Below are 27,828 nucleotides of genomic sequence, written 5' to 3' on the forward strand. Positions count from 1 at the left end.
TTTAATAGTTTTCAATGAAATTGGAACATCATTTAATGCTCAGTCTGGCTTGAAATGTTCCAAACTTCCAGAAACTCCTCCATCTGTCAAAGAATACATTTCCCTGCTCTTTATCTGTGACGGCATCCATTCTGCTGGCTGACTCCCGCCTTCACCGAGTGTTTTCCACCCACCGACCACTCAGTCACTGGTATGTTCTAGCGACTCCAGTTTCATTTCATTGATTAACAACGGATGAGACGCTGAGCTACCCTGAAACTTCCCATGCTGTCTGTAGCCTCATCAGCAACCAAGTTTCAAATTATCTAAACTGTCCCCTTTCCTTTCAAAGATTCTCTTGCAAACAATATCTACATCAAGAGAAAGGCATACACAGCATATTTATGTACATTTTATTCCAAAGGGCTGCCAGATACAAACTAAAAGCAGAGAACTATCTGACCTTGCCACAAGGCTCGCTGTCCTAAGCAATCAATGTTTGTGTATTATAATACCCATATCAGCATTTTGTTAAACTTTTCCCTGTGAAAAACCATACTTAAAACTCTCGGTATTTTAAGAGTCATCATGGACGGTCTCACTGATACTACTCTGCTCCCTACATTCTATGCTGTTCACCTGGGAATGCAGAAAACCTGAGATGGCAGTAACGCCCATGTATTTCCCTGACACACAGCTGAGCTTCAGAAAAGCACTAGTCCCCGTGGCAGTCAGAGGCTTCTGGTTTGGAGAGAAATGGAGAGGGAGAGAATAACAGACACACTACAAGGGTGCTGTTAGTTAATCTTTCACCAGTCAACCAAAAGAATGCATATATAGAAATAAGAACGTATTATTTTGGACAGAGAAAACATCTGGTATAGTTTCAAAGGCATGTATCACTTATATGCCACTGTGTTCTCATTCAGCCAAGAGAAAGTTCTTCTCTGAGGGCACCTCCTTTATAACACCAATCAAAGGTATTATTTTCTGCTAAAAAAAAAAAAAACAAAAAAAAAACAAAAAAAAAATCACTGTGAGGTGCCATTACATTATGGTGGGAGGAAATATGCCATGCAAAATAAAATAAGATGCAAAAGAATTCCACTAAGCAATTCCAATTACTTCTCTTTCTTGGCTCATTTGTAATCAGCTATAAAAGTTATGGTCTAAAAGCAAAAAAATTACATAATTAACAAAAGTAACACTTCACTATAACTCAGTAACATTTCATTTTTAATTAATTAGTTTTTATTTTATTTTTGAGACAGGATCATACTGGGTAATAATATAGTTCTAAAATTCACCATAGGGACCATTCTGACCTAAAATTTGCATTTGCATCCCAAGTCCTGAGATTATAACTATGAATATATAAGCATATCTAGCTTCACAATTTTTCTAAGTCTCGAATTCTAAAAATCAAGCCATGTCCCTTTAACCAAACTAAATACGATGTCAACTACTTTAAGGCTAATTCTCTATAGGGAGAAAGAGCGCTTTCATCCAAACAGACAAGAAGTCACCGGAGCTTTAACCGATAGAGTTGCCTAACATGGGAGGCAGAATTAAAAAGAACCACCCACTCCATATTCTGAATGAAGTCTACGTGCAGAAATGGCATTTATAAGAAAATTTACTTTCTAGAAAACATTTTTTCCAAATATAATAAGCAAATTTAACTTTAATTTTAAATAATTTTCATATACTTCATTTTTATTATTTTAAGACAGTTTTCTAGCCTGATGATCCCATAGGCAGACCTTTCTGTGACATGAGCAGAATCCCTGTTTGATTATTTTAGGATGTAGGAGGAAACTGAAGCACTCGTCACCTCTAGAGATGTTACTAGTCTAGGTTTGCTCTTGTTGGGCTTAGCATATATTCATCTTATAAAATAATGGGATGCATATGCTCTCTATACACGTGCATATAATATACTCTAGTCATATTGAGAGTGTGATTTCAGTTCCCAGAAAATGCAGAGTGGCAGCTAGTTTACTGAACATTGGCCTGTCAGTCAATGCACAGTTGGACCTAGAAACAACTTCTCTTAAATACACACCTCCAGGGTTTCTAACAAATGCCTCAAATAAGCAAAGATCTTTGAAAAGAGTACGGCACGGGCTGGAAAGGAGCCAGGTTCAACTCCCAGCACCCACCTGGCTGTTCACAACCATCTTTAACTCCAGCTTCAAAGGAATGTGACACCCTCTTCTGGCCTCTGAGGGTACCAGGAATATAGATATATGTGAAGGCAAAACACCCATACACATAAAATAAATCTTTAAAGTTTTTAATAATGAAACAAAAATAATCAAAAATAAGACAACCCAAATCCATCATCTCACTGTAAAAATCAACAAGTTCTATAAATAGGAGAACCAAGTTCACAGGGAAAACTGTCCCATCCTCCAGTACAATTAGGATGAGAAGACAACAGCGGAGTCCACAGATTTGGGGGGACTCTGCTTCCAACAGCAGGGAAGGGGAATCATATGTTCATTTGTTACCTGGAATGCAGAGTTCTTAGCTTGAACTTTTAGGCTTAATGCCCTAACCTCCAAGCTTACATTTCAACCTCCTTTGATCACTTCAATAAAAGGATCTATGGCTACCTAAATATAAGTTCAAAGCCAAATCTCCCTCCTGACTTCAGTATCCAGTTAGTGCTTGCTCCACTCCCCAGTCACCTGAGGATACCAACGGTAATTCTACAGAATGTCTCTCTCTTCCGCTCTACCACACTACAAAGTTTAAAACTGCATATGCCTCATACTTGAATAAACTCAGAACTCCCTCAAATTCATCTCTCCTTTTTTGTAATCTATTTCTACTCTGCTGCCAGATAAAAATTACAAAATAATGTTTTGATGTTATTCCCTAACTATTCCTAAAATCTAAAATATGTGGCAAACAACCTAATCCCAGTCTAATATTTAGGCTACCGCCCCTATCGCCATCTTACATATGCCTATTTGGATGGGCTCTGTCAAGTCAATGCTCACTTCATACGTTCTTAGAAACTATAAAACTCATACTGGCTATCGGGCAGAGTTATGACTAACCTGGTAACTGAATTTGTGTGTGTGCGTTGTGATCTATAATCCATTGTGAATAACATTCTTATAATCACTTCACCATTTAACAAAGTGCCTAGCATATAATTAGAAATCAGCAAATGTTTATTGAATCCTTTTTTGTTACAATGAATAACTGTTGATGGACACAAGTTTTGTATATTTTTAGTATTCAAAAAGGATTTCCTGATTCCATTCAAAGACAAAAGTTAAGCTGGCATGGGTGGGGCAAAAAGCCTGTTTCCTATTTGTAGATGACAATGTCCCAGAGACTCTCAGATGAGAAAAAAGGCACAGAACAAGAAAATAATTTTCCGGTCCTAAAGGGAAAAAGGTACATCTAGTGACTGCCATTTTGGTCAGCCAAAAGCAACACTGTAGCCTCATGTCTTTACCCAGGGAACTTTTACAAAGACACAGCAAGCCAATTTTCTCAGACATCCTAAGTGGCCCAGTCTATCTTTATGGCTCAGGAAATCAAGGGCATAACACCTTACAAAACCTTTAGGACAGCGGTTACAATCACACCCCAAGGAGGATGAGGGGGCTGCTGGAAGTGTCAAGATAAAAGGCAAGCCTAAGTCTCCTCTCCAGAGAAGGGTCCCCTCAAATCCAACTGTTAGCACCAGTCATCAGTGCTCAGCGCACAGGCAGTCCTCTCAGCGCCTTTCTGTGTGCAGCTCACACCTCTTGACCACCAAGGCCACCTACGCACTCTGCTCGGTCTGGTGGAGTAGGCCTGATAGACTAGTTATTTAGAATCTGAGTCTGGAAGATTGCTGACTCAAGGCCAGCCTGGACAATTTAGTGAGACCCTGTCTCAAAAGTAAAAAGGTAATAGCTGGGGGTACAGCTCAGTGACAGGGCATTTGCCTACTATGCATTAGGCCCTAGGTTCAGTCTCCAGTAGTGCAAACAACAAAACCCTGTCCTCTTTGACCAACTTCACAATTTCATAGGAGACTTTAAAAAACAGCAAAGGAAGAAAATGATCCCTATTCAATAACCCAAGCAACAATAAAAACCACACATGTTTACGTTAGAAAAAAATCATTCCAGATCCTGGTGTGTGGTGCACACCTTTGATCTCAATATTTGGGCGGCTGAGGCAGGTGGATCTCTCGTGAATTTGAAGCCAGACTGGTTTACAAAGGGTTTCAAGACAGCCAGTGTTACATAGAGTGTATAGGTCTCAAAAAAGAAAAGAAAAGAAAGAAAGAAAACAACGAGCATACAAACAAAATTAAAATCTTTCAATGAGCAGGTGCTGTGATCTAGACAGAGTGCTAAGCAAAGGAGCCAGTGGACCAAGACAGAGGCCATTTCTGGAGTTCACAACTTAGTGAGACAAATTCTAACCAAATATTAAGATGAACTCTTAATTAATTGTGTTTGGTAGCCAAAAAACTGTGGTAACCAACTGTACCTGTAACCAGGAGAAGGTTTAAAATTACATTGACTATAGGAGACACCTAGATTAAGTGGAAAGAGACCCTGAAACAGAAAAGAAAAAGGTTTCTGTGGAGGTCCAGAGGCCATAAGGAATGAAGACTGATGGTCTAAAAAGGGAGGGGGGAAGAGGAAGAAAGGGTCAGGGGGAGGGAGGAAGGGATGATACAGAAGAGGGGAGCAGAGCATAGAGGAGAGAAGAGAGGGAGGAGGGGGAAGGAAACAGGAGAGAAAAGAAAGTGAAGAGAGAATGTGGCTTAGCTAAGTCAGAGAGGCGACGGATGTCAGACACTGTTAGTTAAGGATTCTATAGTCTATCCTAATATTGCTGGCACTATTAAACTGAAAGTGAAACAATCTAGCAATAAAGTACATTTAACTTTGGCTCCAACTGTGCATAATGGGCTGGAATATGGCAAAATAGGATATAAAGCCAGTTAGAGGCTCCTAGAGTATCCCCGACATAGAGGATTAAGACTTCTTACAGATAGAAGTCAGGCCTGATGATTGAGAGATGACAGGCATGACCATTCACAATGCCCACCGCATTGAAACGAACTCTTATGTTGAAAGAGCTTGTATAACTAACCTCAACTCATCTCAATTCCCATTCCCCTTTGCAGAAAAAATCCACACCAGTCTCCTCATTAATCCTCTAAATCTATCTTCATTCCTGAAAGTTGTTTTGTTTCTAAACCTCGAGTTAGCCTAACGTGGCCTTGACCTCACAATTCTTCTGCGTCAGCCTTCTACAGGTTTGTGCCACCACACCCACGTTTTGTGGTACTGAGGATTAAATCCAGAGCTTCAGGAACACTAGGCAAGCACTGTGCTAGCCTGAGCTGTATCTCCAGGCTTTAAAATAATGTGTTATTTGCAGAAGGGGAGTGTGTCATGGCACACATATGGAGGCCAAAGAACAACTCCTTGGGATTAGCTCTCCCTTTTACTTTTATGTGGGTTCTGGAAATTGAATTCAGGTCACCAGGTTTGTGTAGCAGGAGTTTTTACCAATGAGCTAGCATACTGCACTTCCCCCCACTGAATCGGAAGGAACTTCCGCACTCAAATATTACTCAGTTTTCAAAGTTCAACAAAATTGCATTGCCGTAACTAAATCTTCCCCTAGTTTCATTTTTTTAAAGATTTATTTTTATTTTATTGGTGTTTTGCCTGTGTGTAAGTTTGTGTGAGGGTACTGAATCCCTTGGAACTGGAGTTGCAGACAGTTGTAAGCTGCCACGTGCTGGGAATTGAACCCAGGTCCTATGGAAGAGCAGTCAGTACTCTTAACCACTGAGCCATTCTCTCCAGCCCTATCTTCCCCTACTTCTACAGACTTCACACTGAACTGTCTCTTATCACCATATCACACAGCACATAACCACGTGCTTCCCTTTGTTTTATTCTATTTAAATGTTTCCCCAAATTAGCCAGGAAACTCTCAAGGACAGGGACAAGCCTTTGCTCTCCCAGTGGCCCCTTCCCTAGAGCCAGGTGCAGGGCACAACCACAAATGTGCCCATCAAATTCTGAAGGCTCGTAGTAAAAAAGTTAAATATACCTAGACCTGGCATCTCTCCAGAGCACATAACTGGCAAAAGTGGGGTGAAAGTAGATGATGTCACTGTTGTTTTCCAGGATACTTTTGTTTGGCTTGTGAAAATGTCAGCATGAGGAAACAAGTAACAACTTTAGTTGGCTCTGTAGCCCGATTTATCAAAAGGCATGCTCTCAGGCATTATGTCTTAGTCATTGGTAGCTAGGAAGTGACAAACACACCAGCAGATAACAAATGCAGAAAGACAATCTAATTTAAATAATTTCATGCAAACTAAGATTCAGAAAGCACCAGGCAAATCCATGGCAACTAGTAGGCAATAGTGATTCTTTTTTGTCTAATTTGCTTAAGTATAACTGGCAAGTAAAACTTATATTTTTATAAGTAATCATTTGATACAAATTTTAAAATATTACCATAGTTTATATACTATCATTTTTGTGGCTATAATATTAACACATCCTATTCTCTTAGCAGATTTCAAGTATATTATTCACTATACTCACCAAGTTGCAACCTCTAGAAACCTACTCAATAGCTCAGATCATTTAATCAGCACCCGTTCAACTGTTTCCTTTTTGCTTTGTTTATGTTTGTGTTTTTAAGCAGGGTTGATATAAGCCAAGGATTGATCACCTAAACTCCTCACACTTCTGCTTCCACTTCCCAAGAGGTATGACAACAAGCACAGGCCACCACGCCTGACTTCAACCCTCTCTGTCCCAGACTCAGTATGTGAGTGCGGCTGGTGCGGCACTGCTCCTCTGTACCTAGCTGATCACTCGGCATTTTTCTTTACTGGTTCATGGTACAGAAAATAGCGTGAGTTTTCTTTCCCCAATCCTGAGCTTGATCCCAGAGCAACAACTATGTTGGGCAAATATTCTACCATTGAGCTGTAACCCCCAGCCCTTTGCTTTGTAAGGCTAAATAATTCCATTGTATATGTAAATGTTTTTTCTATTTTCTGTGACTCTCAGTCACTTCAATTTTTTTTTTTTGGTTTTTTGTTTGGTTTCTGACAAATAATAACCAATTCTGAATAACTGGAGTGCTTTTATTGAAATATATTTATTTTAATCTTTTACCAGATGCTACAAGTTTTGGTGTGGAATGACTGAAAATGTTATTTCATTTTCAAAGTGAAGAGACGTCATACTAGATAATAGAATTAATAATAGTAGCACAAATAGCAACTCTATAACAAGAAAAAAGTTATTTCTATTATGCTTTCCTTGGGAAGTGCAGTAATTCTGTAAAACAGAAACTTAACATTTATTAACAAAGCTATTAAATCACTCTAGACCCATTTAAAATACATAAAGACTCAATATACAGCAGGGCAGTAGTGGCGCACACCTTTAATCCCAGCACTCGGGAGGCAGAGGCAGGACCATCTCTGTGAGTCCGAGGCCAGCCTGGTCTAGATATTCCAGGACCACCAGCACTACATAGAAAGGCCTGTTTCAAAAAGAGATAGAGACAGAGAGACAGACAGACACAGAGAGAGAGAGACAGAGAAAGCACTCTTGATTCTCAATCTAGACTTAAGAAAACTCTAAAAGATTCTGGAAATACTTGTAGGTATGAGCCTTAGGCAATGGTGAGAAATTGAAAACTCAGGTCACTGAGCCACTCCCTTGCATGTGAAAGAGCAGAAGTCTGTGATTCATCTGTGAGTTTTATCTGCTGTACAGTTATCCTGTCACTCATCACAGGACAGAAATGAGTTAGGGATATAGCTGAGTGGTTCAGAATTTGCCCTATGCTTGACTTCTATGAGGAGAAGGGGAGGGGTAGATGAGGAGGAGGGGAGGGGAGAGGAAAGGTAGCGAGTGCATGGGCCTATCCTCTCCACCATTCCTTCTAGAAACAAGGGGATGATGAGAGTCAACCGGGGACCTTACACGTGAAGCACAAACGCTACCACTGCACTACAGCAAAGCTGCCCTTCTGCATCTACTCAGTGGGGAAAGAGAGCCGGGCACGGCTACACCACCCATAATTCCAACACTCCAGAGGCTGGGCAAGAAGACTGAGTGCCACACGCAGGCTGGGGTAGCACATGTGGGTAGGATATGAAGTGGAGGCAGGAGGATCAAGAGATGCAGATGTGGGTATATCTCAAGACTAACAAAAAAAAAAAAGCTGGGAGAAAAGAAACAGAATAGTATTGTTTATCTGTAGATTATCTTTTAACCTACTTGTTATCAAATTAATTCATTTCTGCATATATGTTAGCAGAGTTAAAGGAGCTTTTCTCCTATATTTATTTAAGTTCTGTGAAATAAATCTAGCACTTAGACAAGGACAAGGACAAAAAGACTAAGATGATAAAGTGATCAACAGTGGGTAAGTAAAAGCCAAGAAAAAAGTTTGTTTTTTAAAGTTTTCTTAAGGTTAACAAAACCAAAAATAGCTGATCCATAAGTCAATGTTAGCAACTGATTATTATTGTCTTCTAGTTTGAAATGGTGACAGTCTTCAAAAAGACTACGGAAACAGATTTCACATGCACTATCTGATTCTCACAAAAATATTCTCAAAGTGAAGCATCTATTTTTTGATAGCTGGAAAAGAAAAAAAAAACCTGTAAGTCCAGCTAAATGACTTTTTACAGACATTCAGCCACGAGTGGCAGAGTAAAAACATAGCCCCTTTTTTTCTCAGCTTCATGGACTGTGTCGATAAAGATGTCAGAAACCTAGGAGGCAGTGCTAGCCTTGGCACCAAGCCCATCAGACGACCCTGACTCTGCTTTTACTCGTCCAGTCTTGCTTTCTTCCTTTCAGCCCTTCCTTCTGTCAATATCTAAGGTTTAGAGTAAAGGTGTCGTCAAACACTGAAATGGCTTGTTTGTACTCTCTTCCTCACAAGCCTGAGTTTTATTTCGACAGATCAAACAGCAGAAATGAGCACTGGATCCAGTACAGAGCAGAGCAGCTGCATCCTGCTTGCTCTACCTTCAGCGACTTCTAATCCCACCTGACCCGACCGACACTCTCTTCCCATTCACCTAGCACTCCACACATCTAGGCAAAGTTTCTTACATGAAATGGGAACGAGGTGTTCTGACTCGGTCTGTCATACAGTTGGTCCAGCTACCTAGACTGAACCCTCATTCTCCCTTGTAACCCAGTGAGAACCTCTCCCAAAGTCACACATGACTGATAACCTTTTCACAAAACAAAGGGATGCTCTTCAGCAAAGGGAATAAATAAAGGCCCGTAAGACATCTACCCAGAAACTCACTGTGAACACATCCACAGAATGGCTATCTGTTGACCAAGCTGTCAGGTCAGAACTCCCACAGGGAAAATGTTTCAAAAGGGCAGGGTGGATGTCCTGACAGACCAACTCTTTAAAGACTGGGACTAGGGGTATGGTTCAGTAAATACTGTGCTTGTCCAACATGAGTGATCCTCTCATTTCATGGGTTAGTGAAGCGAGATCACAAGAAACCTTGCACTCACTAAGAGCCCTCTGAGGTAAAGTCCATCACGGTGGCTACAAAAACTCGAAATGAGTACCAAATATACCCTTAGTTGAATTTGAACAGTTGTTACAGCTAGCGCTCTTATATACCCCTTTAAAAAGTGCCTGTCAAGATGGGTGAAAGGGCAGAGGTTGATTAGGCTCAGTGCTAGAACATCTGCTAAGCATTACACACATCTATAAACAGAGACAGGCAAAATATCAGAAACTGTAGTCATAGAACTACCATTCATAGAGACCCGAGAGAATCAAAGCATAAATATAAGATGTGGTTAGAGATGACCTGAGGGGGGAAAAGGCAAACAAAACAAAAACTAACAAACAAAAACTATCCTTGCTCGTAGAGAACTGAAGCAAAAATGTGTGACAGAACCGGAGATTTTATCTAAATCTGTATGGAATTTCACAGTGTTAAATTTAAAAACAATTCATACACCAACAACTGACCTAATCTAATCACCAATAACTAATCAAGCTCACTCTATCCTCCTTCCAATAAACACCAAAGGTGGAAAATGACAATACCTATATCTTTTCTCAGGTCACATTAAAAAAAACAAAAAAAAACCTCGTGGGTATTATGGCTGGAATCTGTCTGGTAGCAGCTTTATGTTAAGGTCCTACACATTGGTCAACTGTATTTACCATTCTGTGTGCCTGCCCCTGTAGCATAAATTCTAATTGTTCTTAATAATAAGAATACAGAGTAGGATATTAAGGGGGTAAAAGCTGAAGGATCAGAGAAGCAGAGAAGCCAACAACTAGAGAGTTCTCACCTCTACCAATGCTCAGACCAAAGGGGTGACCCTGTCTCTAGGAATCCTCAGACTGCTGCTGTCTCTAAAAATCCTCAGACGGCATCTCGGACTGAATCCTCAGACTGCATCTGAGCTCCTGTCTCCTCCCATATTATAGTCCTCTCTCTGCCCAGACATATCACTCCTGTCTCCACCTCCCTAGTGTTGGAATCACCTTTTTGTGAGTTCTGTTTCTCTTTTAGGCAGATTCAATTCTGGCCTTGAACTCACAGAGGTTCCTCTACCTCTGTCTCTGGAGTGCAGGGATTAAAGGTATGTGCCACCACTGCCTGGCTTCTATGGCTAACTAGTGGTTTAGCTTTGCACTCTGATCTTCTACAAGCCCCAGGGAGAGCCAGTCTGCAACAAGTAAGCCAAGGATGAACAGTTTTGTTCTAATTCCATGAGATGCACCTGCCACGCTGCTCTTTCTTGGGGAGAGCAGTCCTTCCCATGTGCCTTACAAAATGACCCAGTTGCTTGGCATTTATATATTAAAACCTTTTTCTAAGCATAAAAAAAAAACCAAAAATCACACACATACACAAATACATAAGTAAATAAGTTTTTTAAAATCTACATAATAATTTGAAGAAACAATCTGCACAATTTGTTCCTGATTTTATTATTCATATACCCAAGAAGTCTCTGGAGTCTTTTTCAAGTGTTTGACACTGTAAGGCTGTGGCTCTGGCCACAGGGAGAGAATTCACAGGAGCCGAGATGTAGATCACTCAGTGTTCTTACACAGTAGGGACACATAAAATCATCAGACAAAAGCAAGTGGCTCTGAGCTGGCCTTATGTGACATTTCCAGCTAATAAAATGCCAAGAGGAATTTACGCTGGCCAGATTACTCTGAGCCAGGGTGATGGCTCACACCTGTAATTCCAGTACTAGGAAGCTGAGGCAGAGAACTACCTACTTCAATCTTGAGGGCAACCTGGGCTACAAAGTGAGACCCTGCATCAAAATCAAACAAAAAAACAAAGTAAAACACCACTGACTAATTTAATGTGGAGAAATAACAGTATCTAAGATCAATGGAACCATTCATCAAAAGCCGTAGTTCACCTTACACACCAGTTGTGGTACCGCTGTCACACAACAACAAAGGCCAGCAGGTCCTTTCGGCTGCACCCACTCACCTGCAAGCAGATGGACAGAGCTGAAGCTCTTCTCCAGTTTACCCAGGAGGACAGTGAGAAAGCAGTCTGATGACAGAGAGGCAACATCTTGGGAACTCTGGTCATAAACTACCACCTTCTGGTTGTAATCAATGTCAACCTAAAATGCAAATGGGAAGCTTGTTAAGAAGGAAGGTGTGAGCCTTCAGTTCCAGCACTAGGAAGGTGAAAGGAAGAATCAGGAGACAAGGACATGCTCACCTAACACAAATTCAAAGCCAGTTTGGACTTCTTGTGACTGTCTCAAAGAGGGATTAGGGGGTAAGGGATGGTTTGAGAAAAATAATCTAACAAGCCACTGGCTTTGTAAAAGCTCACATTTTACTGATTTTGAAACAATTAATGACTTGTTTTCAATTAATAACTTGAATAAAAATTAGATTCAATTAATTTACTGGATATAATTACCACAGAAGCAGTTAAGTGCTTGTAAAAATTATTTTTTCCAAAGGCAAAATTGATGCCACTTTTATGATGTGCTGAAAATTTGGTAAAAGGGTAAAGTTGACAAATGCTATAATTTGCAAAATAAAAATAACAATCCTTCACCTAAAGAAACATGTTAAACCAGGCAGTGGTGGTGCATGCCTTTAATCCCAGCACTCGGGAGGCAGAGGTAGGTGAATCTCTGTGAGTTTGAGGCCACCCTGGTCTACAGAGTTCCAAAGCTCCAAAGCTACTGAGAAACCCTGTCTCTCTGTCTCTCTCTTTTTAACCCTGTCTCTTTAAAAAAAAAATGAAGGAAAGAAGGAAGGAAGAAAAGGAGGGAGGGAGGGAGGGAGGGAGGGAGGGAGGGAGGGAGGTTTGTTAAAATAGCTACTATAGGAGTCTGGCGATCCGAGTTCAATCACTGGGATCTACCAGTCTAGCCTAAACTGCTGAATTCCAAGCTAGGAGGAAATTTCATCTCAAAAGGAGGTAGATTACATTTCCCAGGATAATACCCAAGGTTTTCTTCTGACCTCCATGATGTGCGTGCACATCACTCACACACACACACACACACACACACACACACACACGCACACACGCACACACGCACACGCACGCACACGGTTCCTAGGTAACAAGAAAAAAAACCTATGTGATAGAAGATGCTGTTCATTAAAAGATGCACTTATCAGGAGTTCAAGGCCATCCTTAGCCATATAGCAACTTTGAGAACAACCTGAGCCATATAAAACTTTGTTTAGAAAAACAAAAGGGGAGGGGGAGGAACAGCCCATGTATGCACAATACTTTATTATTCCAAGAATAATAATTTCCCAAACATAATGCCTCAACCAGTTTTACCACATATGAATGTTAATTCCACTTCTAATTATTAGTTCTTACTTTCAGAGCACATGAAAAGAATGACTGTCAGTGGATTTAGAGAAAGACAAAATGTTGTTTAAATTGATTTCATTGAGACATTAATATACAAATAAATACAGTATATGTCCAAATTACAATAAATTAACTATCATGTAAAATATTATTTTGTCTTCCCCTGACATTTTTGAGACAGGATTTTACTATGTAGCCCAACCTTGCCTTGAACTTGTGGCAATCCTCCCCATCAACCTCCCATGTCAGGATTACATATAGGCATAAGTCACAATGCCTGACTTAGTTTAAAATATTCTTAATGTGACAGTGCGATTGTTAATTTATTTTTAAGTATTGCAAGATTGCTAACATCTAAAAAGAAATCAAAATTTCCTCAAATTACTTTTTGTACTAAAAATGAAGCTTCAATTGAAATTATTTCCTCAGTATGTCCATTTAATTTAAAAAGTCATAAAAGAATTTACCTTCTGTTTTGCAGAATGCTGGATAAGTTCTGTAATTAATACTTTGTCCTGTTGCAACCTTCGCTTCATCAGCTTGGAGCAGTTGATATTAATGGCTTCCAAAATGTGGGATGTATTGTACTCCACAAATGGCCGGCTATCAATTAGCAGCACTTTTTCCGTTCCACTTTCCAGCAGAGCCACCAAGCTCTCAGTAACAATTTGAGTTCCAATCATCTCATGGGCCATGACAACAATAAGTCCTCTTTTCCCACCTCGTTCTTTAATTTGCCCCAATGATGTAATGGTGGTGTGCTCAAAGGCTCAGCCACTCCATTGTTAAGAATGTATGAGGTCAGGCTAGTGGTGACTGGCAACACAGAGTTAAACCCATTTCAGCAAGAGCCCTCCAGCTGAATGTCTCTCTTTCCTGTCGATGCGCTCTTGCACAGGACTCCTTCCACAAAGCAGCCCCTCACATTTGATTCATAAAGAGATGACGGGAATAACCATCCACAACAAAAGATGCTTTAGGGCAGCCAGGGCATTACATCATCCTTTACCTTTGCTCCCTCACTCCGCAGCTTCACACTGGACTGACAACCTATATGAAGAGAGAAAGAAAGAGAACACAAAACACGGGGTCAGAAAAATAAGAATGAGTATCAGATTAGAGAGTTGTGACTCATAATATTTACTTCATTAATCTAATTCCATACTTAATGCATGCTTCATTTGAACAAACAAAAAGATCAAGTAGACAAAGTTTCAAGAGGGAAAAGAGAGTATACTATTAATTCAGTTTTAACCTCAAAATATAAAAACTTCAAGAAAACAATACATAGCATTCATAATTATAATCACCTGAGATCCCAAACTAAATGATTTGTATGAAACTAAAGGGCTAAAAAAAGGCAGGTCAAAGTATTACTATTCCAAATGGTTTTCTTGCATTTTACTTACGTATGTCTAAAAACAAAAACAAAAAACCTGCACAGAGCAACAGCAAAGATTTAGGTTAGCAATTCCATATTATTAGAAGAAAAAAAAATTTTTCTCCTGGCTTAAGAATTCCTGTGCTGAGTGGACAGGTGCAAACAGTAGCCCCTCGAGAAGGGTCAGAAAGCAAGGCTCCAAAAATTTCAGCTACCCTTTAAGAAGAAAGGGATTTAAAAAAAAAAAAAATGACTGATGTGTACATCACTGCAGAAGGCCTGTGATGTACACAGCTTTACGGCAGTTGGTTTCACAGCCATAGCCCTGGCCTATCTCTTCCCAAGCCCATCTCTCCATCTCAAATTTGTTGACCTGTCATAGACTTCCCCTTCAGTTTTCATACCTCATTCTCAGGAGAACCATTGACTTCTAGCCTTAGAAAATCTCTCTCTCTCTCTCTCTCTCTCTCTCTCTCTCTCTCTCTCTCTCTCTCACACACACACACACACACACACACACACACACACACACGTGGTGGTTAGAAAGAAAATGACCCCCATAGGGAGTGGCACTACTAGGAGGTGTATCACTGTGGGGGGTGGGCTTTGAGGTCTCAAGTTACACCCAGTGTGTCACAGTTGCCTGCAGATCAAGATGTAGAATTCTTCTCCAGAACCATGTCTGCCTTCATGATGCCATGTCCCACCAGGATGACAATGGACTGAACCTCTGAAACTGTAAGCAAGCCGGAACTAAATGTTTTCCTTTCTACAAGTTGCTGTGGTCACGGTGTCTCTTCAGAGCAACAGAAACCCTAACTAAGCCCCTTAACCTAGAACTTGAAGATAGCAGGCAGAGCCTTTAAAATGCTTCCCCTATCTCATCAAAGTCTTGTAAGGAACCATTTCCTAAGTAACACTAAGTGAGGTTTAGTGGGTCAGGTCCTAGGCTTTCATATTCTGAGATTTGTATCTCTCCTGATCCATTTTTTTCTTTATTCCTTTTATTTATTTATTTGTTTGTTTGTTTGTTTGTTTATTGGTTTTTTCGAGACAGGGTTTCTCTGTAGCTTTGGTGCCTGTCCTGGAACTAGCTCTTATAGGCCAAGCTGGCCTCGAACTCCCAGAGATCCGCCTGCCTCTGCCTCCCGAGTGCTGGGATTAAAGGCGTGCACCACCACCGCCCGGCCTGGTCCATTTTCTTTACATGAAATATTCTCTGTCTAGAAGGAGACATTCGCTGTTAGCAGTCATTAGAGATGAGCATTTGGTGAAAATGGCTCATATTAATTTCTTACTTCCACTCTTCTTGTAGATAAGATGCTCGATTTAACTTTAATAATAAGTAAAACCTTTCTTGTTCCAAGGACAATTTAAGATTATATATAAATATTTGATTACCTGATTTCAGAACAAGATGGTAGAGATTTCAAACATCTTAAGGTCATATTCTCTCATTTTAAACTTAAATTTCAAGCTTGGGAAAACAAAAAAAAAAAAAATTTCAAGCTTGGGGCATGGAGAAAAAGAGACCAGGCTATAAAGAGAAGTGGCCTGGAATGTACTGGGTTTGTAGCTTCTATGAAATGCAGATGCAGCAGTGACTCTTTTTTCTTCACAACTGCCTAATTTATCTAAGATTCATAAATGAAAGGGACCATCATCAGAAAGAGGGAGGAGGAAAACTGCACTCCAGAAGGAAGCACTGGTGAAGCTGGGCATGACAGCACCTATCTTTAATGCTAGGACTCAAGGGGCTGAAAAAGAAGGAATTTTGAATTTCAGGCCAGTCTGGGCTCTGTAGTTAGTCTCTGTCTCAGACGCGGGAGGCAGCACTGGTGAACAAAGCTCACTCGTGTCTGGAATCAAGAAGGCTAGAGACACAGTTCAGTACTGAGAACTCTAGCAGCTCTCACAGAGCCCATCTCTAACTCTACTCCCAGGGCATCCAAGACCTTCTTCTGGCACGTTCTCAAGCACCAGGCGCACACGTGGTGCACAGACACACATGTAGGCAAAACATCGATACACATAAGTATTTTCTTTTAAAAGAGACATCACTGAGTGATGAAAACAGAATCCCACTCTCCTACAGTCCTTTCTCACAGAGCCTGACAAAGAGGTCCCTGAGAAATCTTATTTTACAAATCCTACATTTAGTATATTGTAAGTCCATCTCTTGTCTACTAACCTGCAACTTTCACTTCAATTAATTTTATTATATTTATTTTCAATACACTTTTATGTCAGTGAGGAATGAGAGTCACCTCTAAGTTCAGCTGAAGAAGCTAAAGCAAGAAATTTGTCTTGGCAATCAACAAACTTTTGCAAAGTACCCAACACGTCCACAGGACTGAATACAGTCCTGATTGCTCAGTGACACAGATCAACCAAAGTCCCTACACTGAGGATGTCTGACTTTCAAACCAGAGCTTCTACTGCTGGGTTACCCAGTTTTCTCTCTGGACTGGGGAAGAATGATGTGACTTGTGCACAAGGTGCCCAGAGAACACAGAAAGCAGAAATCTGAGAACAAGAGCAAGCTGATTCCACCCACAGCACTGGGTCTCTGAGTGTGGTTGGCTCCTCTCAGTGATAAAATCAGGATGAGACACAGCAGGGATCTGGGTTAGGAGATTGAGACAAAAAGAGAAGATAGCAAACACGCACAAGCTGAATCAGAAAATGCTCGTCTTTGCTCCCCTTCAGCAGACAGTTCTTCAGGCATGAAATGGCCCTAGCTGGCTCCTGCAGATACAGAAAGACTCTTGTCCTGACCAAGAAAGGATCTTTCTCTGCTCAGTCACTCTAACACGGGATATAACTTAAGCACAGGAACGAGAGTGAAGTACATTTGTACACATTTAGTACTGGGCCGAAGTCAGCTGGAGTTCTCTTGTCCCTTTATACCCAGATCTGATTTTCTGTAGTCCTAACTTGAATATGTGACAGAAGCCTGACAAAGGGCCGGAGAGAGTGAGGTATCGATGATCTTAACCTCTTTTCTTTATCAATAGAAAATTTTAACGAAATACTCACAGTCTGCTTCAACCCCTCAGGCTGGGTATATCTGTGGATAGAGTACACCTGCTTATCCAGAAATTAAAATTTCTCTTCAACTATTGTTGAAGAATGCCAATACCCTGAGATCAGAGGTATATTTGTGGTGGCTTTGTTTTCAGACTTTTTTTTTTTTTTTGCTTAATATGGGATTTAAAAAGGGCAAGCAAATAGTTCATTGTTTGCAAAACAATCCAACTAACTTCACCTCCAAACTTCCTCATTCTCTGTCTCATGTCTGTGGGTGACATGTCTGATGTGTCTGTGACTATGCCACAATTAGCATGCAGAGGTCAGAGGGCAACCTTTGGAGTTGGCTCTCTCCTCCCATTGCATGAGGGTCTGGAGTCTGAAGCTCAGGTTGTTAGGCTTCTTGTACAGCAAATGCTTCTATTGGATAAGCCATCTTGACAGTCCTCCTCAAAATTTCTACTCAAAGTTCAAGGAATAAATATTCTTAAACTGAATCACACGAGCATAAATTCTTTTCGTTTATTTTTTTTTAAACTCTCCACCCTTGTGACCCCGCCCCAAAAAAGAAGAAGAAAAAAAAAGTCCAATTTGTTCTACAATATACTCACTCATGGTCAAACTCCCCGTGGTCAGATCCTTCCCCACCTGTACCCCCCCAAAAGCCGTCAATTTTGGAGCTATACTCCAGCATCCTGATCACTAATTTTAAGAGCTCTCTTCGATGGTTTTCGATCTAGGCTGTTAACTTTTTGGAGGTGAGGGAGGATAGGGGTTGTCACAGAAGCCTTCTATGTCCCTCTTTCTCAACTGTGAGTCTGTAGTCAATATTACAAAAGTAGTTTCTTTGCCCTTTACAGTCAGCAGGAACACAGATCATGCACTTACACATGGTTTTCGGCAATAGCATGGACCATGACATCCACATGGTCTCCAGTGCCAGCATGTGCTACGAACCTCAACACGGTCTCTGGTGAGCACAGCACAGGCCATTGACACCAGCATAACCCTTGGTGGCAGCACAGGCCAAAGGCATCAACATGGCCTCCTAGGCAACACAGGCCATAGACACCAATATGGTCCCCAGTGATAACCCAGCCCATAGACATCAACATGGCTTCAGGTGGCAACACAGAAAACAGACATCCGCCAAGCTTTCAGTGGTAACACAGGCCACAGACATCAACATGAACCCCAGCTGCAGCAGAACCACGGACCCAGACACGGCCTTATTGGCAGCACGGCCCTTCAAACACCAACATGGTTTCAGGCGGCAGCACAGACCACAGACATTCACATAACCTTCAAGTAACATTGACCACAGACATCAAAGAAGCCTCCGGCTGAGTCTAAATTCTTATAACCTACTACTTAGCCAAATTTTAAAGTTTTTAGTTCCTTCTATTTTTCATATATATTTAAATGGTTGAAAAATCTAAAATTGCACGCATAACATGTCTACAAGTTGGATCTTGATGATAGTGTTACAAATTGTCACAATATTGAAACTTCTAACACTATTCTGAAGTTTATTAAATGTGTTACGTTGTAGATGCTTCTTATCTGTTTTTTTTTTAAAAACACATAACTGGAGACCACTGTTCTTCCTAAGATTTTTTAAAAATAAACACAAAAAACAAAAATGTTATTTTTTTCTCCTTTGTTCAGATAGTTCACCGACTATAGCTTTTATATCTTGCTTTTTTTCATTCACAAGACTAATAAAAAAATAAAACATTTCATCTCATTAGAAACTGAACCAATCAATATACCCATAAGTCTTCTATATATACCATTTCAGAAATCTAACGAAATATGTAGATAACAAACTTAAAAGACAATGCCCTCTTTCCCCTAGAACTATATCTGTTCAATTAGCTCTGTATCTAGGTACCTAACAACTAAAGACAACTATGTTTTGGTCCTGGAGAAGTGATGTCATGGTTAAGAGCATTTGCTGCTCTTGTAGGGGACCTGAGTTCAGCTCCCAGCATCCACAAGGCAGCTCAAAGTTGCAAGGAAGTCAACAACTACTTCTGACCTTTGTGGACACCAGGCAAGCACATTGTATGCACACATGCATTCAGGCAAAACACTCATATCAAAAAGGAGAAGCAAAGAGAAAAAAGAAAGAGGAGGACGGGAGAAAGCAGGCAGGCAAACTGACCTTTTTGTAGGCTGAGGAAATAGCTCAGTGGGTAAAGCGCTTCCTGTACAAGAATGAGGACCTGAGTTCAGAACCACAGCACCTACATAACACCAAACAGGTACTGTAATCCCACTGCCCCTTCAATAGGATGGAGGCAAACACAGGAGAATCCTCAGAAAATAACAGACCAGAAATCTGATGTATGCAATCGTGAACAAGAGATCACAGTCTGGCCGGGCGATGGTGGCGCACGCCTTTAATCCCAGCACTCGGGAGGCAGAGGCAGGCGGATCTCTGTGAGTTCGAGACCAGCCTGGTCTACAGAGCTAGTTCCAGGACAGGCTCCAAAGCCACAGAGAAACCCTGTCTCGAAAAACCAAAAAAAAAAAAAAAAAAAAAAAAAAAAAAAAAGAGAGATCACAGTCTGAAAGGCAAGAATCCACACCTGAGGCCATCCTCCGACAGCTGACGTGTCGTGGTGGCATGTGCACCATACTCAGATACACCAACACACACATCATACATGTACACAAAGATTAAAAGATTAAGAAATACCGTTCCTAGTATAATTTACATTTCATCAAATAATTTATGCTGTGACAGCTAACATCAAACACTGAATAACTTACCCCTTAAATTTATAACTTTAGTAGTTTTATGTAATATATTTAATGTTTAGATCCATCAAAATTTACTCTATAAATAACTCTGAAATACATCAGTCAAACATACTACTGACTTTGTTGTGAGTGAGCACTGTAAGGTGGAAAAGTGGAGTTTATAGGGCAGAGGAAGGTCATCGGTGGGGCCACGCGCTGGGTGCTCGTCACTCCCCGGCCCCTGGGAGGGTCTGAGACTGGGGACCCCGTGGCCCTAACCCGGCCCTCCCCGAGCGGGGAGGTGAGTTCCCAGAGAGCAGGGCTCCGCGCGCGGGCAGACTGGGCAGGAGAGGCCCGCACCCCCATGGCAGGCGTATGCCCCTCTCGCCTGAGCTTGGAACAGACTCATGGCCTGCGGCGCGAGTTCAATGGCTGAGGTGAGGCACAGGCCTCATAACCCAATTCAGACTACTCTCCCCCGCCCGCAAAAAAAAAAAAAAAAGTTTATTTTATTAAAGGAACAATATAAAGATTAATTTTTAAAAAGCACCAACTATTTGCCTTTAACGTAATTAAGAGGAAGACATTTGAGTTGACTTTCCTCAGTACATGCAGCCAGCAGTGTATACAACTAGACTCTCCCACCCCCACCCCAGTTCTAGGGATTTAACCCAGGGTCCTCATGTGCACTAGGTAAGCATCTTCACCTCAGCTGTATTATCCTATTCTGGTTAGTTTTGCTTTGTTTGTTTGGGTTTTTTGTTGTTGTTGTTGTTTTGGTTTTTTTTAACTTTCTATTTTTAGGGGATCTTGTAAAGTTTTCTACACTAGTCTTGAACTTGCTCTGTAGCCTAGGCAGTCTTGACCTTGCAATTCTCCTGCCTCAACCTCCAGAGAGGTTGTAGCTCTGTAGCCCCAGATCTTGCTAGGACCTCCCCACCCCCAGATTATTATTAAATGAGTCTATTAAACATTTTCTTAGATGAAGCATTTTTCTCTTAAACTTTCCAATAACACAACCATGATTCCAAGGTCAGTCAAATGAGGACATAAGCAACTGCAAAACTAGAAAGTTCCAGGTGCTAGAGAGATGCTCAATGGTTAAGAGCACTGAATGCTCTTTCGAAGGACCCGGATTCAATTTCCAGGACTTACATGGCAGCTCACAACTATCTAACTCCAGTTCTTCTGGCTCTCTTACACACATATGCAGGCAAAACACAACTGCACATAAAATTACAAAAAATTCCCCTTTTCCTTCTACTCGTGATGACAATAAGGTCTGCTACTGGGTACTGCTGCCTTGAACTCACCCACATGGCCTAAGACAAGCAGGGTAAGAAAGGAGGCCCCACAAACATTTCAAAATGGCATCTGGAAAGTGTTAGAAGGCAGAGCAATTGGGTTCTTGCTCTACATTCAAACGTACATTTTAAGTATTTCCTTTACAAAGGGAAATGCTCAAGGAAGGGAGAGCATCCCTATGCCCAAATGGTGCTTCCAAGACCTATTCTTGAAGAAAAAGATTCAGTCTTGTTTGTGGGACTAGAGTTCAACTTCAAATTCTCAGCAAGTCATGGGAGGTTAGAATCAGGTGAGAAGTCTATTAAACTAGACTTAATTTCCTCTCCCCCACCAATAAAAATCGACGAAACAGACTACAAAATAAAAGAGACTTTTAGGGGAGTTCTAAAGGGATGCTAGTAACAGCACACCTTTAATCCCAGCACTCGGGAGGCAGAGGCAGGCGGATCTCTGTGAGTTCAAGGCCAGCCTGGTCTACAGAGCTAGTTCCAGGACGGGCTTCAAAACCACAGAGAAACCCTGTCTCGAAAAAAACCAAAAAAAAAAAAAAAAACCCACCCTAACCAAAACAGCCTTGAACATGTTTTGTCCACATTTTCACCAGAAGACAAACACTGACACGCGACAGTGTATCAGAAGAGACTGCTTGAAGCAGCTCTACCTAGACAACCAGCGAAGATATGGAGACAAAAGCACAGTAAAGCCTAGCCTCCCACTGTCAGGCAGCACTGCTAAAAGCGGTCACCACATTCAGGCTGTTTTCACGTTGTTCCCGGAGAACCACAGAGGAGGTGGAACAGCAGCTCACTTTCAAAGATTAACTCTCCTTTGAGACATAACCAGATCTGAGGAGCCTTAAGGAGTTTCTGCTAGCCAGGAGCAGCATACTCTCGGGACTGGCTCAGCAGGAGCTTATGTCTTCCTTCTCAGCATTGTTTCCTGTTTGCTTAGCTGACCTGTGTTCCCTGACCCACCTGAGCCCTGATCCTTCCCACACTACCTTCCCCTTTCCTCCATCACCCATGCTCCTGCACCCACAGCTCATGCTTCCTCCTAGCACTCTGAAAACTTAAGGTCCTGCCCACTAGAAGGGGAGCCTGGATATGGGGTGGTCATCTGGGAAAGGGAATGCAAGGATTCCTAGGAGGGAGCCACCAGGCAAGAGGAAAAGGTTTACTCTGGGAGCACAGAAAATGTTCTGGAAGGCTTTTCATGATAGAGGTAAGCTGGTGGTGAGGAGAGATTTACAAGTTAGAGTCAAAGGAGACTAATGTGTACATCCTGGTCCTCCTTAGCATCTCCCGGACAGGTTGTAAACAAGTCAGTTAGTGATTACTGGACACCTAAAATGTGCCAGATACTGCTGGAAATGTAGCAATAAATGATAACTGTTCGTTACAAATTATAAATGTAAATGGATTATCTAGTTATATATTATGCTAGTAAAAAATTCTTGCCATCTTAGAATTTAGTACTGGGGTGCTGAATTAGTCATTTTTCCATTACTCTAAGAAAATCTGGCTGGGTGGCACACACCTTTAATCCCAGCACTTGGGAGGCAGAGGCAGGCAGATCTCTGTGAATTCATGGCCAGCCTGGTCTAGAGTGAATTCCAGCACAGTCAGAGCTGTTATTATAGAGAACCCATCTCGAAAAACCAAAACCAAACGACTAAAAAAAACCTACTAAAACAATTAACTTATTAAAAGAAAATATTGTGTATTTATATGCATGTCCATGCTTATGTGCCAGGGGTCAACTTTAGGTGCCATTCATCAGATGCTATTCACTTTGTTTTTTTGAAACAGGGGCTCTCACTGCAACTTAAGGCTTGTAAATTAGGATAGACTGGCCAACCAGAAACCCCAGGGATCTTCCTGTCTTTGCCGTCCCAGAGCTGGGATTATAAGTACCATCTTTCCCAATATTTATTATTATTGTTTAAAACAATCTTTAAGTTTAAATATATTTTGATCATATTCTTCCCCTCCCCCAACTCATTCCAGATACTCTCCCCCCACCTACCCAACTTTAAGTTCTTTCTCAAAACAAAACCTAATATAACAAAATCCCCCAAAATCACCACACACACACACACACACAAAAAATCCTACCAAATTGTAGGTAAATAAAAACGCACACGCGCACACACACACACACACACACACACACACAAAACAACCACTGTGGAATTCCTTATATGTTTCCTTATCAACCCCTGAACATGAGGTCTGTCCTGGAGTGGTTGATATACCTAGTGTCACTCTATTAAAGAAAACTGATTTTTCCCTCTCCCAGCAGGGATAAGTGACTATTTAGTTGTTAAATTTTACCCTAGTGGCTAGATTTTCATTCACTCATTCATTAAAAAAAGAAAAAGAAAAAGATAAAACAAAAACTATCACATTGAAGTTGGAGAGGCCGGTGGGTTTCTGTAAGGTCAAAGCTAACCTGGTCTACAGGGCTAGTTCCAGGACAACCAAGGTACACAAAGAAACACTGCCCCAAAAAACAAAAAGCAAATACAAGATTCAGAAACCTACTCACATTCCCACACTCAGGAATCCCGTAAACACTGGAAGCTGTAACACATGCACAGAGGACCCGCTAAAGACCTGTGCAGGCCTGAGCCCATAGGAGCTGTGCTTGTGCTGATTTAAAAGACTTTGTTTCCTTGGTGTCCTCCATCCCCTATGGCTCTTAGGCTCTTTTTACCTCCTCTGCTGCAGGGGCTGGGGGGTAGGAGGTGGGAGGGATTTGACGGAGACATCCCATTTAGAGCTGAGTGTTGCAAGGTCTCTCAGTCTGCATAATGTCTGGCGACAATATATCCAGCATTTTATGTGGGTCCTGAGTGTTGATCTCAGGTCCTCTGCTTGCATAGCAAGTGGTTTACCGACTGTACCATTTCTCCAGTTCCTAAAAAAGCTATCTGGCTTAGAGTTTTGGAAACTCCCGTCCAAAATTGAGCAGATCCATTGCTCTGGGTACTTCTTGTGGGCATGTCAAATAGCAATGGGCAAGAATGTGAAGTTAGGCAAACTTCCCACACAGCAAACCTGCATGCAAAAAGAAGCTGGGGCCCCACAATCCCTTTTGAAGGCATGCTTCTTGTAACCTAAAATTTTCCCACCAAGATCTTACATCCGAATGGTTCTACTACCTCCCAAAAATATGACTTGGAGACTAAGTCATTAATAGATGAGCCTTTGGGAGGGAATTTAAAATGCAAATTCTAGGAGGTACATATAATAAGCAAAATAAAATATATGGTAGTGGGAAGTCTATGGAGAAAAACTAAAGCAGAGGTAAGAGGGGAGAGATGCTAGAAGAGGCTCAGGCCGACCAGAGCCTTCCTCCGAAGGGATCACCAAAATAAAATCATGAAGGAGGTGAGAAAGCAAGTTAAGAGGATACCTGGAAGACTGCAGCTCTGCACCAAAAGCTTAATTGAAAATAATGAAGACACTGACCAAAATAATCCTGAATTAGGCAAATTCTAATAAAAGATATAGCAGATACTCAGTCTTTCTTCAAAACTATGGCTGTATTTACTGGAAATGACACATTTCCAGAGAAATAAGATTTCAACTTTAGTGTGAAATATATACAAGAATGTATGTAGGTGAATCCACACACATACTAAAGAAACTGAAAGCATTTTCTTCCTTTAGTACCGAAAAGGAAGGCGCTGCGGTTCCTAAATTAATGTATGTCTTAGCCAAGAAATAAAGAAACTGTACGAGAAAGATTGCAAGTTTGCACAGTACACAGCTTCTAAGAACACAAATGTTTATATATAGTCAGAGTCTTGAGGGGTTTTTGTTTCTGGTTTTTCTTCTTGTTGTTTTTGACAAGGAATGGAGTAAAATTTAACAGACACTAAGCAGGATAGACATATGAAAAATCTATATAAGAAAAACTTTTAAAAATCTCTTCACTAAAATAGAAATGTTTTCAAGATGTCCTTCTTGTCAAAGGATGGATCAAGTAACTCAAGAACTGGTATTCAAGGGGTTGGTCACAGTAACTTCAGAATCTCTATGGGTATGCAGCACCTTTGGCCAATTCACCATAACAAAATCCACTGTGAGAAAGACAGGCATGCTTCGCTGACGGAAAAGCTAAATTGCCACCATGTGCTAAGTCAGGGCAAACGTGGATAACCTAGAAGTAGTCTAACAGAAGAAAGGTCATAATTTAACTTCTCAGAGAGTGTCAGCAGCCCTAGGAGCAAGCCATGAAATGTAGTATGTTGGCACATGCCTTCGAGTCCAGCACTTAGACGGTAGAGACAGGAGAATTAGGTACTCAAAAGTCATCCTTGGCTATGAAGGGAGTTTGAGGCCATTCTAGATATACATGAACTTGCCTTAAAAAAAAAAAAAAAAAGGAAAGCATTAGCAAATGACATTACACACACACACACACACACCTACCTTGCTATATTTCTTAGCAAGACTGACTTAAAAAAAAAAAAGTTGGTGATGAGTGGACAAACTGGAAGATGAACTAACACAATATATGAAAGTTGATGTTAGCCCTCAAGGGGTAAAAGCCTAGCTGTAGCTTCAGAAAAGAACTTTTTTGTAGGTATAGTATTTGCCCAACATGCTCAAGGATCTCAAGAAACAATATACAAACACACACACACATGCACATACTCACAAAATCTTTTAAAAGTCTAAATAAATGTGAAAACTAAACTTTAGTGTGTATGTTTGTATATGTGCAAGTGTTTGTGTGTGCACAAGTGTGTTTGCTAGGGCCTGAACCTTATGAATGTAAACTCTGTCTACAGCACTGAGTTTTATCTCGGCTGCCCAGAAAACTAAAGGTTAAAGCAAATACTTGTGACTAGAAACTTGAATTATAAAGCACATCAATCAGTTGGGGTATACTTTTAATAAAGTACTAATACTCTTAAAATGTATTTCGAGTGTTAAAAGTTTCCAAAGCAAAGCTGCTTAAACAAATCACAAATGTAATAGAGTATGACTTTTCATTCCTCACCAAAAAGGTGCAAATTCTCCTGGCAAACTAAAGCAGTAGGCTTAGGTCACCATTGTCAGCTCCTAAGTAGACAAGCACAACAAGGCTCGAACACATTCCAGGCATGGCCTTCAAGCACAGACCACACCTGCTTCCAAGGCCCTGGGGCTAAAAATAATTCTGGAGCCTCAAAAATGGGAGGCCAGCCAGGCCCAGGGGTAACTGCTGGCCCCTTGCTCAGCTCCACTCAGGGAAAGCAGGAGCTATAAAACTGTTCACACACACACACACACACACACACACACACACGCTTCCTTCTCTAAGTTTCTGTGCCAAGCACCCACAACTCAGGCCAGCTCAGTTTCTTTGCAGCTTCCAAACAAAACTAATCCTAGGAGCTTAGAAAAAATAAATAAAAATGAGATTTCATGATGTATTGTTTTTTAAAGAAAAAAAAATTGGACAGGACTCAGAAGACCTTGTTCCTCATTTCAGCTTTACCAAAATGCTCAGTGGCCACCCAGAACATGCCACTGCACTTTCCCAAGCCGTGTTAGTACACTCTGTAGAGTAACATCTGACATGACTTCACTAACAACAGAAAGACACCACTGTGAGCGTCTTATGATCTAGAAAGAGCCAGAACAGGAAGGTGCCAGGGATGCTCTGATCACCCAAGTCATGTAAAAAAATGTCACAATTTATATCCTCACATTAAAAGGATAACTCTGGGGCAATGGGTCCACAACCAGCAGAGAAATTGTTCCAAATCATCCCTTTTATGGATAGGGACTCCCAAGGCTTGATCTGCAATAACTATTTCCACTTCTCTGCCATGTAGCCCAGAAAGATGGTTAGCAACATTGTTTACCCCCTGCAGGAGCCTAGGCTATACTAATTCTAACATCACTGCATCTGTCCACACACCGTACGCACGCATGCACACACGCATACAGTAGGTACTGAGAATTTAATGGCATAAGAAAGCTATGCCACCAGGGAGCGAACCATGGAGTGACAGGGTCAGGGCCTGGGCAGAGAATGGCAGAACAGCGGAAGCAGAGACCAAACACTTGCAAAGCCAGGGATGCTGCCTGACCTCTTGGCTACTGTCCACTCCGTCCTCTTCACTGTGCAGCTTTTCCCTGGGATGGTTTCAGCCTCTCATCTAACTCATTTCCCTGTCTCTCCTTTGTTCTACGAAGCTGTCGTCTCCTCTTATCTCCCTTGCTCTCTCTTCACTATTATAACTGAGCCTCTAGCATTCAGGTTAAACTCTTACCATTAATTCATTTTCTGTGGTGGTATTTCGGGTTTTTTTTTTTTGGGGGGGGGGTGCCAACGCCTTTGCTATGTTGCTATTATATCAAGTAAGCACAACTGTTCAGACTATTCTGACATAGTCACCAATGGGTCTGGTGTTCTAAAACACTTAAAATCTTTATTACTATAAAACATTTTTTAAAATAAAGTGTTATTTTAAAGAGGAGGTTAA

General features: G+C 41.1%; 1 protein-coding gene across 3 annotated transcripts in view; it reads right to left on the reverse strand.

Moving 5' to 3' along the window:
- Nucleotides 1-27,828, reverse strand: part of Dusp16 (dual specificity phosphatase 16) — an 83,728-nt gene that overhangs the window by 33,608 nt on the left and 22,292 nt on the right. For all 3 annotated transcript variants that reach the window (XM_041632722.1, XM_041632732.1, XM_041632741.1), the window contains 2 exons: nucleotides 13,345-13,927; nucleotides 11,510-11,648 (listed from right to left, as the gene is read on the reverse strand). In XM_041632722.1, the coding sequence (XP_041488656.1) occupies nucleotides 11,510-11,648; nucleotides 13,345-13,572 (367 nt within the window). In that variant the 5' untranslated portion in view covers nucleotides 13,573-13,927. The remainder of the gene's footprint in view (nucleotides 1-11,509; nucleotides 11,649-13,344; nucleotides 13,928-27,828) is intronic.

The sequence above is a fragment of the Microtus oregoni genome, unplaced genomic scaffold, assembly GCF_018167655.1.
Source record: "Microtus oregoni isolate MIOR12 unplaced genomic scaffold, Mior012 000002F_ref0000024, whole genome shotgun sequence".
Lineage (NCBI taxonomy): Eukaryota > Metazoa > Chordata > Mammalia > Rodentia > Cricetidae > Microtus > Microtus oregoni.